Source organism: Apodemus sylvaticus, chromosome 13, assembly GCF_947179515.1.
Source record: "Apodemus sylvaticus chromosome 13, mApoSyl1.1, whole genome shotgun sequence".
NCBI lineage: Eukaryota > Metazoa > Chordata > Mammalia > Rodentia > Muridae > Apodemus > Apodemus sylvaticus.
In genome coordinates this window covers 71,577,733-71,593,007 of record NC_067484.1, presented here as the reverse complement: position 1 = coordinate 71,593,007, position 15,275 = coordinate 71,577,733, and the positions used below count along the sequence as shown (strand labels likewise).

The 15,275-nt window shown below is 47.3% G+C and overlaps 1 protein-coding gene and 1 long non-coding RNA gene across 3 annotated transcripts in view; one reads left to right on the top strand and one right to left on the bottom strand.

The window, feature by feature from the left end:
• Positions 1–244, bottom strand: part of Reep5 (receptor accessory protein 5) — a 25,058-nt gene extending 24,814 nt beyond the window's left edge. The window contains exon 1 of the mRNA XM_052155176.1: positions 49–244. Within this exon, the coding sequence (XP_052011136.1) occupies positions 49–166 (118 nt within the window). The 5' untranslated portion in view covers positions 167–244. The remainder of the gene's footprint in view (positions 1–48) is intronic.
• LOC127663555 (uncharacterized) overlaps positions 1–15,275 on the top strand; it is a 16,203-nt gene extending 928 nt beyond the window's left edge. Inside the window, exons 2-3 of one of the 2 annotated variants that reach the window (XR_007972992.1) lie at positions 2,729–2,984; positions 15,158–15,275. This is a non-coding gene — a long non-coding RNA (uncharacterized LOC127663555). Of the gene's footprint in view, positions 1–2,728; positions 2,985–8,130; positions 8,758–15,157 lie in introns of those variants that run through there. The other variant, XR_007972991.1, reaches the window with a different exon arrangement.

The following is a 15,275-nucleotide window of genomic DNA, read 5'->3' as shown; positions in this document are numbered from 1 at the left end:
CCGTCCTCCGTCCCTGCCCCGCGCCGCTCCCGGGGACCCGCCGCCCACCGAGCGCGATGAAGCTCCGATTCACTCCGGTCTTGGCCTCGAGCTTGGCCAGGACATCAGTCAAGCAGTTCTTCTCGTGCAGGAACCGGTCGAACCTCTCCCTCATGGCTGCGGACATGGCTGGGCCGTTCGCGCCGCCCGGGATGCTCCGCAGCCGGCTGGACGCGGAACCCAGCTGACCGGGGCGGGGCGGGGCGGGGCGGGGCGGAGGCGGGCGGCTCCGCGGCGCGTGCACGAGGATCCCGGGCACGCGCTCCGCGCTCGCCCCCGCTCTTCTGGCGCGGTCTCTGCCCTGCCCCCCCCCCCCGCCGTGCGCTCGCGCAGCTGCCACGCCCTACCCGGCCCACAGCGCTGGAGCCCCGCTGTAAGCAGCTGGACCTGCCTGGTGCCCGCCTGACTTTTTAAAATGCCACCGATGCACCAAGACAGAAAGGGGAGGGTGACCTTAATGCCTGCAACGGTGGAAGACTACTTTGATGGACACACTGCAGTGCTAAACCTTCGAAGGCATATTTACCTAAAAATGGAAATGTGTGCCGACCCTGAGCAAGTCTGGGTGCAGGCCTGCTTCCCTCCTGTGCCAGAACTCAGCATAGTTTTGAAAATTTTCCCGGAGAAAGGTCAGGTGCCCTCCTCTAGGGCACTCTATTTTCAAGCAAGGCAGTTAAGCCTCCTGGTGGGCTATTGTTACCTTGAGATCTAAGGGAAGGGAAGTGTTTCCTAGCTCTACCTTGGAAGAGGCAATCTTCACTTCCCTAAGTGCACAGTTAGAGTGTAAGCGGTGGGGTCCCATGTTCTTCCACATAATCCTAGGCTCTAATGGTCCTTTACCCGAATTTCTTCAGAACTCTCCTTCTGAAATCGCACTTTCTCCTATTCCTGCCAAGTTGTCCTTATTACATAAGGCTCAAAGGCCTTGGCAATGTAGAACTCCTTTTCTGTGCAGAGAATGTGAGGTCCGGTGCGCAACTGGTCCCTCCTTTCTCCAGTCCTACACCCTCCACTTCCTGAGTGAGTTATTGTCTTCCATGGGAATGAGTAGATACCCTTCTCATCCATTATTTCTTATCTGCAAGTTCCCTCTCTTTTTCAGCTGCCCCACCAGTATCTAGCTAATCACTGAAGAAATTGAACTATAAAGTTAATAGCATTGTTATAAAAAGCACCCACACCTAAATGTGCATTAGCCTACAATTAGTTTTCAATGTTGCAGTCAGAGGAACCAAATGTGGGTCAAAGCCAGGCATGGTTCTGCATACCTTGCAGTCCCAGCTCTTGGAAGATGAAGCAGGAGGATCAGGAGTTCAAAGACAGCCTCGATTACATAGAGAGTTTGAGGGCAGCCTGAGACCCTTTTGAAAAGCAAGCAGGTAGGGCTAAAGAAATGGCTCAGTAGTTCAGAGCGCATACTGCTCTCCCAGAGAATGAAGTTCAGTTCCCAGCATGCAGCTCGTAACTCCTGTTCCAGGGGGTCCAGGCCTTCCTCTACACTCCGGACGCCTGTACTCATCTGTGTTTGCTTGACTGTGTGTATGTGTGTGTGTGTGTGGGGGGGGTCATACACAATTAAAAATTAAAATAATTCTAAAAACAAAGAAATCAACCGGGTGGTGGTAGCGCACACCTGGAATCCCAGCACTTGGAAGGCAGGCAGATTTCTGAGTTTGAGGCCAGCCTGGTCTAGAGAGTGAGTTCCAGGATAGCCAGAGCTGTACAGAGAAATGCTGTCTTGAAAAACAAAAACAAAAAAACAAACAAACGAAAAAAGAAATCTATAAAAATTTGCAAACAGTCACAAGCAAACAATCCTAAAAGTGAGCCTAATTGTGCTGTGTCTGCCCTTCCCCCTCTGGTGACTTCTGTTTTCTAAAGGATGGGCAGGTGGCTCAGTCTATAAAGTCTTGCTAGGCAAGCATGAGGAACAAAGCCCTGTGGACAGTCTACCTACCCCGTGAGGTAGACTGCTGGAGTTTGGTGGCCAGCCAGCCTAACTGAAGTGATGAGTTCCAGATTCAGTGAGAGACACCGACCCTCAGAATAAGACAGAAAACTGCTGACAAGACACGGGAGAACAAGTGTAGACACTGAGCCCCCGCCCTCCACCTTGTGCACAATGGCTGCCAAGTGTAATATGCCTGTTTGAATGAGAGATATTCCCCATGGGCTCATGTATTTAGGGCTAACATTGAATGAGAGGAATATTACCTATTTTTTTTTCCTTTAGATAATTGCAATCGGACTGGAGAAGCATGGGACCTTGCTCATGTGGGCCTTACAAACCTTTTAGAGATGAGGAACAATATAGACTAGAACAGCCCTGTTTTGGGTCTTAAACTATCAGCCCACTTCTTTTATGTAGTGTGCTATGTTCTGGGGCCAGACTCTGTTAGTCCTAGGGACCGCAGACCACACTACTGTCCGGAAAGCCAGGGAAGAGACTTGGTCCAGGCAGAAGCAGGTTGACTTTGGCAGCTCCTAGGAAGGAAGTCAACTTGACACAGGGTGACTCAAGCACTATTGCTATACTTATGGGAGGTGGGGAGGGTTCCCCGGGGAACTGTGATGTGGGTGGGATTTTGCAGGGCAAAAGAGTTTCTAGTCATTTGGTTCTGTGTCAAGAGGAGGGAGAGCATACTTTGCTGGATGATCTTTACTAAGTGTCACTCTCTCTGATCTGTAGGACCTGTATTGGCACCCGGCATCCATGAGACAGCCAGCCTCTGCAGGAGACCCTCCGCCCGCAGGGACCCTTACTACTGCAAGTGTCCTCCTCCTGCTGGAGGAACCTTACAGTGGCTCACATCTAAAGGACAGCCAGGCAAGTAGGCAACATCTGAGACGCTCCATGCTAGACTGGCCAGAGGAAAGTGGAGAGGCGGAATGCAGTGTGGGAAACTCTTATCCAGTGGGTCACAACGCACACACAAAGACTTGAGGTGAGAGAAGGACTTAGGAAAAGAAGGGATTTGGTAGGAGAGGGGAGGAGATAAGAGAAGACAATGGGAGAAACTCTGGTAAAAAAAAATATGAATATATATGTATATGTGTATATATGTAGACGTATATGTATGTGTGGATATATATTGTGAAATTATATATACATATATATGTATATGTATACACATGTATATGTACAATATACATGTACATATATACATATATATTATTTTACAATTTCATATATACATAAATATTATATGACATACATATATATGAAATTATAAAAGAATAAATAAAAATTTAAATTAATAATATTTTTTAAAATGCACATTGGTGTTCATCCTGGTTGTATATGTGTGAGATGGAGCCAGATCCCCTGGAACTGGAGCTTCAAACAGTTGTGAGTTGTCATGTGAGTGCTGGGAATTTTCCTTTGGAAAAGCAGCAAGGGCTCTTTAACTTCTGAACCATCTCTCCAGCCCCAAATGAAAGTTTAAAACAGTATTAAAACAAATAAAATATAGCTGAGCATGGCGGAACACTCACAAACCCAGCATCCAGAAGGGAGAAGCAGGAAGATCCAAAGTTTGAGGTCACTCTCCTTGGCTACATGAACTTGGGCTAGCCTGGGCTACATGAGGCTATCTCAAAAAGACAAGACAGGACTAGGAAGATGGCTCAGGTGGTAGAGAGCTTGCCACCAGGCCTGACAAGCAGAGTTGACTCCCTGGAACTTTCATAATGGTGGGAAGAGAGAAATAAGTCCATAAAGATGCCCTCTGACCCCCACACAAGTGGTATGGCCTGTTTGCCCCTGTCTTTCATACACATCCCACTAATAATAAGTAAAACTTTTATTAAAAAAAATTGTAAAAATTTCCATGCTTCATTAAATACCTTTGAATAAATTGCTTTTTTCATTTACCTGATTTTAAACATTTTCTACTAAAAATATAGGCAAAGCTTATTATTATATTTTTCCATTTATCAAAAAGGGAATTAGATTTTAGAAAGTCAGTGTTCCCGGCTGAGAACAAACCACCAGAGTATCCTCTTGTTCGTCTAAAGTATCTTTATTCTGAACGGACCGCCATATGTCATGGCTGCTGCTTACAAGCCCAGCGGCTTTTCGCAGTAGACATGAGAGGGTTCTTTATTTCACACTCTCGTTTCTTAGTCATACCCGCACAGGGACATCCAGAAAAAACAAGCCACAGGAAAGTAGTTTCTCTGTGACCATGACTTGTCAGTCTAGTTCCTGACAAACCGTGCATTTAGATTTCATCCCTGACTGCAGCTGTTCACTGGCCCTGGGCTGTGAGTCCCACCCCAGAGCAGGCCAGATTTGCCTAACGGACAAGGTGGCATGCAATTCTGACTGCCTTCTGCCATGCCCCCGGGCATGTGGTGTGTGTGTGTGTGTGTGTGTGTGTGTGTGTGTGTGTGTGTGTGTACCTGCTATACAGTGCCTGGGCTGAGAGGCCAGAGGAGAGAGAGCCTCAGGTGTCCTACAGTGTGTCAGTTACCTCTCAGTCCTTTGGACAGGGTCTTATGCTTAACCTGGACCTAGGCTGACAGCAAGCCTGGGGAACTTCCTTGTCTGTCTGTCTGTCCATCTCCCACAGCAAGAGGGTTATGAACACTCTTGGGGCTATGCCCATCTCTCTCTCTCTCTCTCTCTCTCTCTCTCTCTCTCTCTCTCTCTCTCTCTCTCTCCTCTCCCTCTCCCCCCTCTCTCCCTCTTTCTTTCTCTCTCTCATGTTGGTGCTGAGAATTAGTCTCACCCACATGACCACCTGCCACTCAGACCTCTTTTCATTGAAGAGGAGAAGCAGGAGGAGTCCTGTGCGCACCTCTGTGTGGACTTCTTGCTTCCCTCCTGGAGACTCAGGGAAATGCCATTTCTTTGCTTCTGTGAGTGACTGACAGAATCCTGTTCCTGGGTTCTAAGATTGAAGTAGCCATTTCCTTCCTCTTTTTCCGGGGCTAACAGCAGTGGGCTGAATTCCTCTCATACTCAAGTCTCTCTTCCCTTTTCTTCTGCCTCAGCGCTGGGGCCCATCTATTTTCTACTTACATGTTTTAAAAAGATGTATTTTTATGTGTATGAGCGTTCTCCCTGCATGCATGTATGTGCATGGCACGTAAGCTGTACCTGGTGCCTGCAGGAGACCAGAAGAGGTCTGAGGCCCTGGAACCAGAGTTAACAGATGGTTGTGAGCGACCATGTAGATGCTGGGAACAGAACCTAGATCCTCAGCAAGAACAGCAAGTGTTCTCAACTGCCGCATCATCTCTATAGCACAGCCCTTCCTTTTTTTAAGTTGTTTTGTCTCTGGTATTTGTTGTACTAACAGAAATGTTGCACTAGCGGGATGTGTAAGGAAATATAGTCGTGGGTTCTGATTATTAGGACACAGATCTTTTGGGAAGAGGTTTATTCTTCTGTCTACACAATGACTTTACATGAGGTCTCATAGGCAGCCTCCAGCTTTCTGTAAAGATTGAACATGTTGAGATCTGACTGCTGGTGGAGCCAGCCCGGGGCATGCACCAGCTTGTGCAGTAGATCGTGGGACTGACAACCTGACTCCATTAGTTACTAGCTGGGAGCTCTTGGGAAGGTTCATGACCTACAAGAACCTAGCTTTTCTTAGCATACAAAATGAGGATAATGTTAGCACCTTCTTCATGGATTGTTGGAATTAATGAGGCACTCCATAAAATGTGCTTCTAAACCCCTGCCAGGGTTAGTGATCCTCTGCTATGCTTGCAGACAGAAGCCTAGCATAACTGTCTCCTGAGGGGCTTCATCCAGAAGCAGATGGGGACAGATGACCCAAGGTCAAACATCAGGGAGTCTTGTGGAAGAGTTGGGGAAAGAAGTGAGCGAGTCAGAGGGGTTGAGGACACCACAAGAAGACCCACAGAGCTAACTAACCTGGGCCCCTGGGGACTCACAGAGACTGGGCCACCAACTAAAAAGCATGTAGGATCTGGGCCTGCACCTCCTACAGGCCTGCAGCAGATATGCAGCTAGGTCTTCATGTGGGTCCCGAACAAGAGGAAGAGGTGCTGTCTGTTCCCAGCCATTGGCTCTCCTCTCCCCACCCCTATTTGGACTGCCTGGTTGGATGTGGGAGAAGATGTGCTTAGACCTGCTAGGACTAGATGCCTCAGGGTGGGGTGGTACCCAAGGAGGGGGCTCCCCTTCTCTGAGGAAAAGAGGCGGAGGCAATGGGAGGAGGGATTTATAAGGGTGGGACTGGGGAGAGAGAAGGGAAGACGGCTGGGATTGGGATGTAAAGTGAATTGAAAAAGCACTTCTGGAAGACCTGGCCTTCAGAAGCTCTGAAGAAGTGTGAGCTATGTCCAAAAGACTCACACAAAAATGCAGTAGAAAGCACAAGATTTAATGTCTGAAACACCAACACCAACAACAGTGTTGGTTTTGACTCAGGGTTCCATGAATTCAAAGCTGGTCTTGAACTCTCTGTGTAACCAAGGAAGATCTTGAACAACTAATCCTCCTGCCTGAACCTTCCAAATGCTGGGATCGCAGGCGTGTGACTTCATTTACACTGGGCTAGGAACCAAATCCAGGACTTCCCACATGCAACCGGGCTACACCCCTAGCCCTTTCATCTGCTTTTTGGTTTTGATCCGTGGATTTGATATCTGTGCACGAGAGTCTGGTTTCGGTGAATTCACTAAACACCATGACCAAAAGCACCCTGAGGAAGAAGCAGTTAATTTCCTCCCACAAGTGACGGTCCATCTTTCAAGGGAAGTCAAGGCCGGAACTCAAGCTCACAAGCAAGATTAGCCATCACACTGAAAATCAAAATGTTCTAGAAAGAAATCAAATCGTTGATCTCCCATTTAGCCCTTGGGCTAACCAGTGCCAGAGGGAAATCCAGGCTTGCCAGATATGGGCAAGGAACTAGCCTAACACCACTTGTTGAAGTCAGGCTGTGCGCTGGCACCCAGCAAGCTGGCCCGAGTGGCTCTTTATCGCTGAGCTGTCTCCAGACTTCCGTTTCTTTGCTCTCTGACTTTCAGCCGTTTGGGGAGGTGTTTTGGCTCATAGTCCGTCAGCTCTTCGACATAAATCATCACATGACCTTGCCACTTGACTCAAGGACAGGCTGCTGCTTTTGAATGCAGAAATAACGTTTGCTCCGTTGATCTGTCGTGATCTGTCGTGCGGGTTAAGCGCACAGCCTTTCCCAGACCTGCAGCCTCTCCAAGGCTGAGGCTGACAGATTTACAGCTAGCTGGAACTGGAGAGATTTTGAATTAGTTCAAACAAACTTTTTCCTCCACTTTTTGTTTTTCCTAGCAACTCTTCAATCTATACAAAATGAACAAAGAAACGAACAAAAAACTGTGCTAAGCTAGACCTGGAGGTTCAAACTGACAATTCTAAGCACTTGGGAAGCTATTGCGGAAGGCTTGTCTTGTCAAGGAAACATGGGTCATGGAAAGCCAGCTTGGGTGGCACAGTGAGCGTGTCCTTTTAAAACGACACCACCCGATGAAAGTAAGACGCCATTGGTCTAAAGTCAAGTGTACAGAGCACACTGCTGATGATCTGTGAGTTTAAGATGCTCGAGCGGCTTCAGTTGTCTTCTCGCTCTCCCTCTCCCTGTGACAGAATTAAGAAGCGATGCTGTGTGGCGGCCTCTAATGCTTGTCCCACACAGTATCTTCCCTCCATGCTCCTCATCAAGTTGGCTCTCCCAGACTAAACCACACATTGTGGGATTCCCTACCACCCCTTGAAATGATATGAGAGTCAGATATTTTGCTTACTTTGGGGGATTTCTCTGAAGGCTCTCTCCTGGGTCTCCCTGCTCCGTATCACCCTGCCACGACAGCTATTTCTCTTACTCTCTTTTTAAAAAATGTATTAATTCACTTCTGTTTTATGTGCATTGATGTTTTGCCTGCATATGTGTCTGGTGAGGATGTCTGGTCCCCTGGAAGTGGAGTTACAGACAGTTGTGAGCTGCCACACAGCTCACAAGCTGGGAATTGAACCTTGGTTCTCTGGAAGAGCAGCAGCAGGTGCTCTTAACCGCTGAGGCCTTTCTCCAGCCCAATCTGTCTTATTCTTATTTAACTATACCTCTGCTAAAGCTTCTTTTCAGGTGCTAATGGGAAGTATCCTGTCCAGGTAGACGAAGCTGACCTTGAACTCACGGGGATCCACTTGTCTCTCCCTCCTAACTGCTGGGATTAAAGACAGCCTGACCTAGAACTCACTTATGTAGTCCAGGCTGATCTAGATCCTGTGGAAATCTCCCTGCTCCACCCTCCGAAAGGCTGGGATCATGTGTGAGCCATCATCTGTCACAGAATAATATTTTTCTAAAATAAAAGTTACCTCAAATTAATTTTTCAATTTGTTCTAATTCAGAAGAAAACTTTTTAAAATCACCTTGGACTGAAGGCTAGCAGCAGTGTATGTAACAAGATTTCATTGGCCTTGAATTGCATCTACCCTTGGGGAGTGGAGACAAACAGGCACCTTGGGATTTGACTAGTAAACGTGTTGTGCCAGGTAATGTTCATGATTCCCCCCAAAAGACCGCTAAGGAGCCAAATCTGAGGCAATGGCATTAGGGTCTCTTTATTCAAACTCGGTTTTGGGCCACATTACAATCTCTGACGAAATAGAGGGTGTAACCCCAAGCCCCCGTTTCAGGCAAGCATTTATAGAGGCAAGAAGGGGGACAGCTAACCTGGTATACATCTGATTAGGGGCCATTATGGCCTTTAACATAATTGGCTGGTGCTGGAACCAACCATAAACTTCTGCTTTCCTCCTGATTGGTGGTTGGTAGGATTTGAAGTGTCAGGAGCAGGCTTGTAGCCTTGGAGGTGCAAATTTGTTAGGGAATAACCTGGAAATTGGTGCTAGATTCAGGCCTGCTAGTTGACTCGAGTTCAACCTTAGGTCACGTTCTCTAAGATGGAGTCTGAACCCAAAAAATTTGGTCTCTCAAAAGTATCAATAATTATTTGGTGTAGACAGTCAGGCTTATGACTTCCAACGGACAAAGTGGACATGGGTGAGACCAAAGAATAGGAAGGCCAGGTCTATCACAGGTAAAATTGATTCCAGAAAGCACCTTTCCGCCCTTGAAGGGTCCAATCACTTAGAAACGCTTGCTAAGGTCTTACAATATTCTCAGAAAGCTAACGAGTCACCCTTGACCTTAGCCAAGGCTGAGAAGTGAGGCAGTTGAAAGCAACAAGTATTGATTGTTTGCACCTGCTCCTTCCACAGCGATTTACTAAGAGCCTGCCATCTGCCAGGCACTGAAGAGACATGGTAATCAGGAGAGGGGAGAACCAAGCTCCCTGGCTCTCCCAATAAATAAGAATCACAACAGCAATTGGTACCATTGTTGAAAGGTTCAAAAAAACTTTAGTCACTTAATATTTAAAAATTTCTCCTAAGAAAAATAAACTGTTATCAATAAACACCCTCAATGTAACTGTTTCCTGGTGGGGGAATGTGGGTGTATGTGTGCAAATGTGTGCACATGGAGGTCAGAGGTCAAACCTGAGTCCCATTTCTCAGAGTCTTGTTTGTTAGCTTTGAGGTTTCAAAAGCCCCTGCCAAGCCCAGAAAAATCCCTTTCCTCTCCCTCCTCCCCCCCCCTCTCCCTCTCCTCCTTTCCCCCTCCCCCTCCCCTTTCCCTTCTCTTCTCCCCTCCCCCATTTCCCTTCTCCCCTCCCCTTCTCCCCTCCCCCATTTCCCTTCTCCCCTCCCCTCCCCCTTCCCCTTTCCCTTCTCCCCTTCCCCTCTCCATCCCCTCCCTCTCCCTTCTCCCCTCTCCCCTCCCCCCTCTCCTCCCTTCTCCCCTCCCCCTCTCCTCTTTCCCCTCCCCCCTTTCCCTGTAGACCAGGATGTAGTTCTCAGCTACTTCTCCAGCACCTGGTGTGCTGCCACGTTTCCCACTGTGATGTCTGGACTAAGCCCTCAGTTCAATGCTTTCTTTCCTAAGAGTTGCCTTGGTCATGGTGTGTCTTCACAGCAATAGGACAGTGATTGAGACAGCGCTCACTAACGGCTAGGCAGGCTAGCCAGTGAGCTCCCTAGGAACAGTGTGTCTTCACGCCCCTGGCACCAGGACTGCAAGCAGGTCTCCCAGGGCCCCACCTTGACCCTTTGCTGTCAGATACCATTCGAATCTTTCCCAGTGGCTTATACTGTTCTATTCCATCGTCGTCGGCTTTCCTTTTCTCTTTCTCCAAGTCCCATAGGAGTTGAGAAAGCAGAGACCTTTGGTTGAGTTATTGTTTTTCTGCATCTAATGAATTCATAAATACCAAGAGTTGGAAAACTACACCCTCTGTGGTGGTGTGGCACGCCCTCCTCACTCTCCCAGGACTGTCCTGGGAGCCCATCTTGTGAATTAGTCAGACCCCTGGGAACTAGGAGACAGGGGTTGTCAGGGACCTGACCCAGCACCTGTCAACAATGAACTCTTTTTTTATCTTACAAGGAATACTTAGAACTATATAAATAAACTCTTGATTGTTCTATTTCAGTGCAAAATGTGTTAGCAGCTGTTAGAGCACAGGCTAACATCTGTTAGGAATAAGACTCTGGCGTGCTCTCCCATGAGTAACTCTGGGGAAAGGGAGTTAGAACAAGGCTTAGTGGCCACCCCGAAATAACTCGGTGTGCAGCCTTGGGCGGATCGGGTCCCAGGCAAAGGTACAAAGTGAGCAAATCCACAAACTCATCTGTTTGACATACTTCTGAGTCAGTAAAACTGAAGACGGTGTTGTTCCAAGAGTGCAGAGTCTTGCCTGAAAATTTTCAGCTTCCCTTTCGGGACTCCTCATCCCCCACATGCTCACACAGCTGGTACACTGGCTAGTAGCTCCTGCCCTTTGCTCTCTTAAAAAAGAAAACTGAGATTTTATTCTATGTGTATGGGTTTTTTTCTTTCTGCAGGCATCTCTGTGCACTGCGTGCATACATTGTCCATGAAAGCCAAAAGAGGACATTGGATCCCCTAGAACTGGAGTTACACATGGTTCCGAGCCACCACATGGTGCTACAAATTGAACCTGGGTCCTCTGTGTAAGCAGCTGGAGCTCTTGACCACTGAGCCATCTCTCCAGCCCCACCCCCCTTTGCTCTGCTGATTTCTCTCTTAGTCAGGGTTTCTATTCCTGCTCAAACATCATGACCAAGAAGCAAGTTGGGGAGGAAAGGGTTTATTCAGCTTACATTTCCACACTGCTGTTCATCACTAAAGGAAGTCAAGCAGGTTAGGAAGCAGGAGCTGATGCAGAGGCCATGGAGGGATGTTCCTTACTGGCTTGCTTCCCCTGGCTTGCTCACCCTGCTCTCTTATAGAACCCAAGAGCACCAGCCCAAAGGTGGTACCACCCACAAGGGGCCCTCCCCACTTGATCACTAATTGAGAAAATGCCCCACAGCTGGATCTCATGGAGGCACTTCCCCAACTGAAACTCCTTTCTCTGTGATAACTCCAGCCTGTGTCAAGTTGACACACAAAACCAGCCAGTACAATTGACCCCTTGTCAACTTGACACACAAACACATCCCTATTAAGCCTCAACCCTTACTTTCTTCCTTCAAGAAGGAAACATATCAGGGCACAGTCACAACCAAAAGCAAAACTCAAACTCCAGTGGTTCAATACGATTTTCCAAGCTCCTCCAAAGGCTTGGGTCACTTCTCCAGCTTTGCCCTTTGTAGCACATAGCTTGTCTTCTAGGCTCCAGCTGCCTGTACTCCACTGCTGCTGCTGTTCTTGGTGGTCATCGCATGGTACTGGCATCTCCAAAATACTGCTATCTTCCACTGTAATTAGGCTTCACCAATAGCCTCTCATAGGCTCTCTTCATGGTGACAAGCCTCTGCTCCTATGCATGACCCCGTCAAGTCCTGGGCCATCAATTGCAACTGAGGCTGCACCTTCACCAATGGCCTTCCATGGCCTTCCACTGTGCCAAGAGCCTCAGCTGCTCTTCATGACCCCTTCATGCCTTCAAAACCAGTACCATCTGGGTGACTCTTACACAGTACCAAGTCCAGCCACAGCACAAAATACAACTGTGGCCAATTCTGGAACACAGCCTCTGTGCTCTCAGAAAACACTTCCCAGAAGATTTCACCTCAGTGATGCTGGTCTCTTCTTAATCACCACTAATTTCTTAACTCCAGTTAACCAGCATCAATAGTCCCAGTAACACAAAGGTTTGATTTAGTGGTTCTGGTATCTTGTTAATCACAGCTGATTCTTCAGCCCCAGCTAACCAAAACCACAGAATCTTCACAATCAAAACATGGCCCCTTTCAGAGTCTTTAATCTTCCCTCTGAAATTTCACAAGCCAGGCCTCCATCTTCTGCACTGTTCTTAACATTGTCTTCCAAGCTCCTACAGAACTTTCCACAGAGCTCTTAACATCCTAATGGCTCTTCTAGCTCTAAGTTCCAAAGTCCTTCCACAGTCCTCCCCAAAACATGGTCAGGTTGTCACAGGAATACCCCACTACGCTGGTACCAATTTGTCTTAGTCAGGGTTTCTATTCCTGCACAAACATCATGACCAAGAAGCAAGTTAGGGAGGAAAGGGTTTATTTAGCTTACACTTCCACATTGCAGTTCATCACTAAGGGAAGTCAGGACTGGAACTCAAGCAGGTTAATAAGCAGGAGCTGATGCAGAGGCCATGGAGAGATGTTTCTTTCTGGCTTGCTTCCCCTGGCTTGCTCAGCCTGCTCTCTTACAGAACCCAAGAACACCATCCCAAAGGTGGTACCACCCACAAGGGTCCTCCCCACTTGATCACTAATTGAGAAAATGCCCCACAGCTGGATCTCATGGAGGCACTTCCCCAACTGAAACTCCTTTCTCTGTGATAACTCCAGCCTGTATCAAGTTGACACACAAAACCAGCCAGTACAATTTCTTTTACTAAAAACTTTTTAATTAGCTGTACACAGGGAAGAAAATGATGGCCAAGTCATATTAATGTATAGCTTAAACATTGTACTTTTTTGGGGGGATGTTGGGGGAACAGGGTCTCGCTTTGTAGCCCTGGGCAGTCTGGAGCTTGCTTTGTTGCTCAGGTTGACCCTGAAGCCATAGGGATCCACCTCCCTCTGCCCTCCCCCCACCCCAGGCGCTGGTATGAAAGGCACACACCTGTCCTCCCAACCCCAGTAGCCCAGCCTGCTCTCTCTTTCCGAAGTGTTTACATTAAGAGAATGGATGGCCTCAGTCCAAAGCAATGAAACTAGTGAGAGCACTCTAGGTGCCCGTGGAGCAGCAGTCGGGGCACCTCCCCTGGGGTACATCTGAGCCTACACCAGCAAGAATAAGGCCAGGCCTGAGCCCGTGTCCTGAACACAACATTTATGTTTATATATGGACTTAGCAAACCAGCCCAATTACTTTTTTGTGTGTGTCTTAGTATAATTAGACCAAAACATTTCAAGCCTTAGGAACATTTTTTTTTTATCTTTTAGTCTGTAATTAAAGAAAACTTTTCGTGTCGTTCAACCTTCACTCTGTTGCATAGCCATCTAGTTCTTACCGGGTGCTTGCGAATGAGCACATTTTAAAATTGAAATAAAAAATGTACAAGGTTAATTGTGGGTACGTATAGGATTTCCAGCTTTGATGGAGCTGGTGGTGTGGTTTATTTATTTAGCTATTTCTAATAAATCCAGTGATCGCAGGCGACTTGAGGCTTCCACAGGAGGAAGACATAAATCACAACCTCTTGCTTTCTTCCATCTTTAAATTGATTTCCTTTTTACATTCAAAGCACGAGGCTATAAATAAACCTTCCAAGGGGAGCAGAGTGAGAAGACATCCATGGTGTCCTCCAGTGTCCTCCAGTGTCCTCCAGTGTCCTCCAGCGGCTGCTGTCGCTCCAAGGTGCTGCACACCAGGGCCCGGGCCTGGCTGAGGGGGCAGCGCTTGCCCAGGGACCCCTGCACACTTTTCTTCTCTGGGGATAAGAAATACTCTTCTCCTCTGGCCTTCATTTTCTTGGTAAATCTGTTCAGAAGATAAAGGTACCTGCCGCCAAGCCCGAAGACCTGAGTTCAAACCCCAGGACCGGCACAGTGGAAGGCAAGGACACACTCCCAAAAAGCTCTCTGAGCTTCAAGCCCGGGCCGTCGCATTCACACACACATACACACATATACATTTTTTTCACAATATAATTGAAAATCCGCTTTCAGAGACAGTCTTCACCCATACCGGGTCCCTCTGTCAAGTACACACGGAAGAAGGCTTGAGGCACAGTAGCAGCTAGAGAGGGCCATTGGGACGGTCTCCAGACGCTGACTACATGTGTCTGAAGAAGAAGAATACACATTTATCTAAATGAGCTTATGTGAAGGATGCCATCTCATTCAATTCTAGCCATGTGGAAATGGTTTTCTTTCTGCCTGTGGGCCTCTCTCTCTACACACACCCTTGCTTTTGTAACCACCTCTTCCCCCCTTTAAAAGAACTTTTTTTTCTTTTTCTTTTTTTCTTCTTAAGAAACCATAGTATCTGGAAAAGTTACAGGGTTTTGAAGACAGGGCAGGGGTTGGAGAGAGAGCGCAGTAATTAAAAACACTGGCAGCTCATCAGAGGACATGGATTCAATTCTTAGCATCCACATAGCAGCTCACAATCGTCTGTAACTATAGCTCTGCGGCTTCTGAGGGCACCAGGCACAGATGTGACGCACAATCACCCACGCATGTTAAATACACTTAAGAGAAAGTGTAATAAAGAAGTTGAGGTAAGGGGAGCTGGAGAGATGACTCGATGCTTAGGAGCACTGACTGCTCTTCCACAGGTCCTGAGTTCAATTCCCAACAACCACATGGTGTCTCACAACCGTATGTAACTTTAGTTCCTAAGGATCTGGCCCTTTCATCTACCCTCTCCGGGTACCAGGTATGCATGTGATCCACATACATACATGTATGAAAAACACTCACGCACATAAAAACAAAGGAACATTTTAAAACAAAAGTTGTAGCAAAAATAATGTATTAAAAAGAAATCGTTACGAATTGCTATCAAATAATTACATTTTGTGGATGTTGTATGGAGTGTTGATTAATTAGGGGTCAACTATATTTTATTTTTCTTTATAGCATTTATCACAGACTGCTGTCGTGTGTACATGTTCCCAGAACTGTGTGCAGGAAAGCTGGTCCCCGTGCAGCTGCACTGAGAGGTGACATCTTTGGGAGAATATTGTGCTCATGGAGA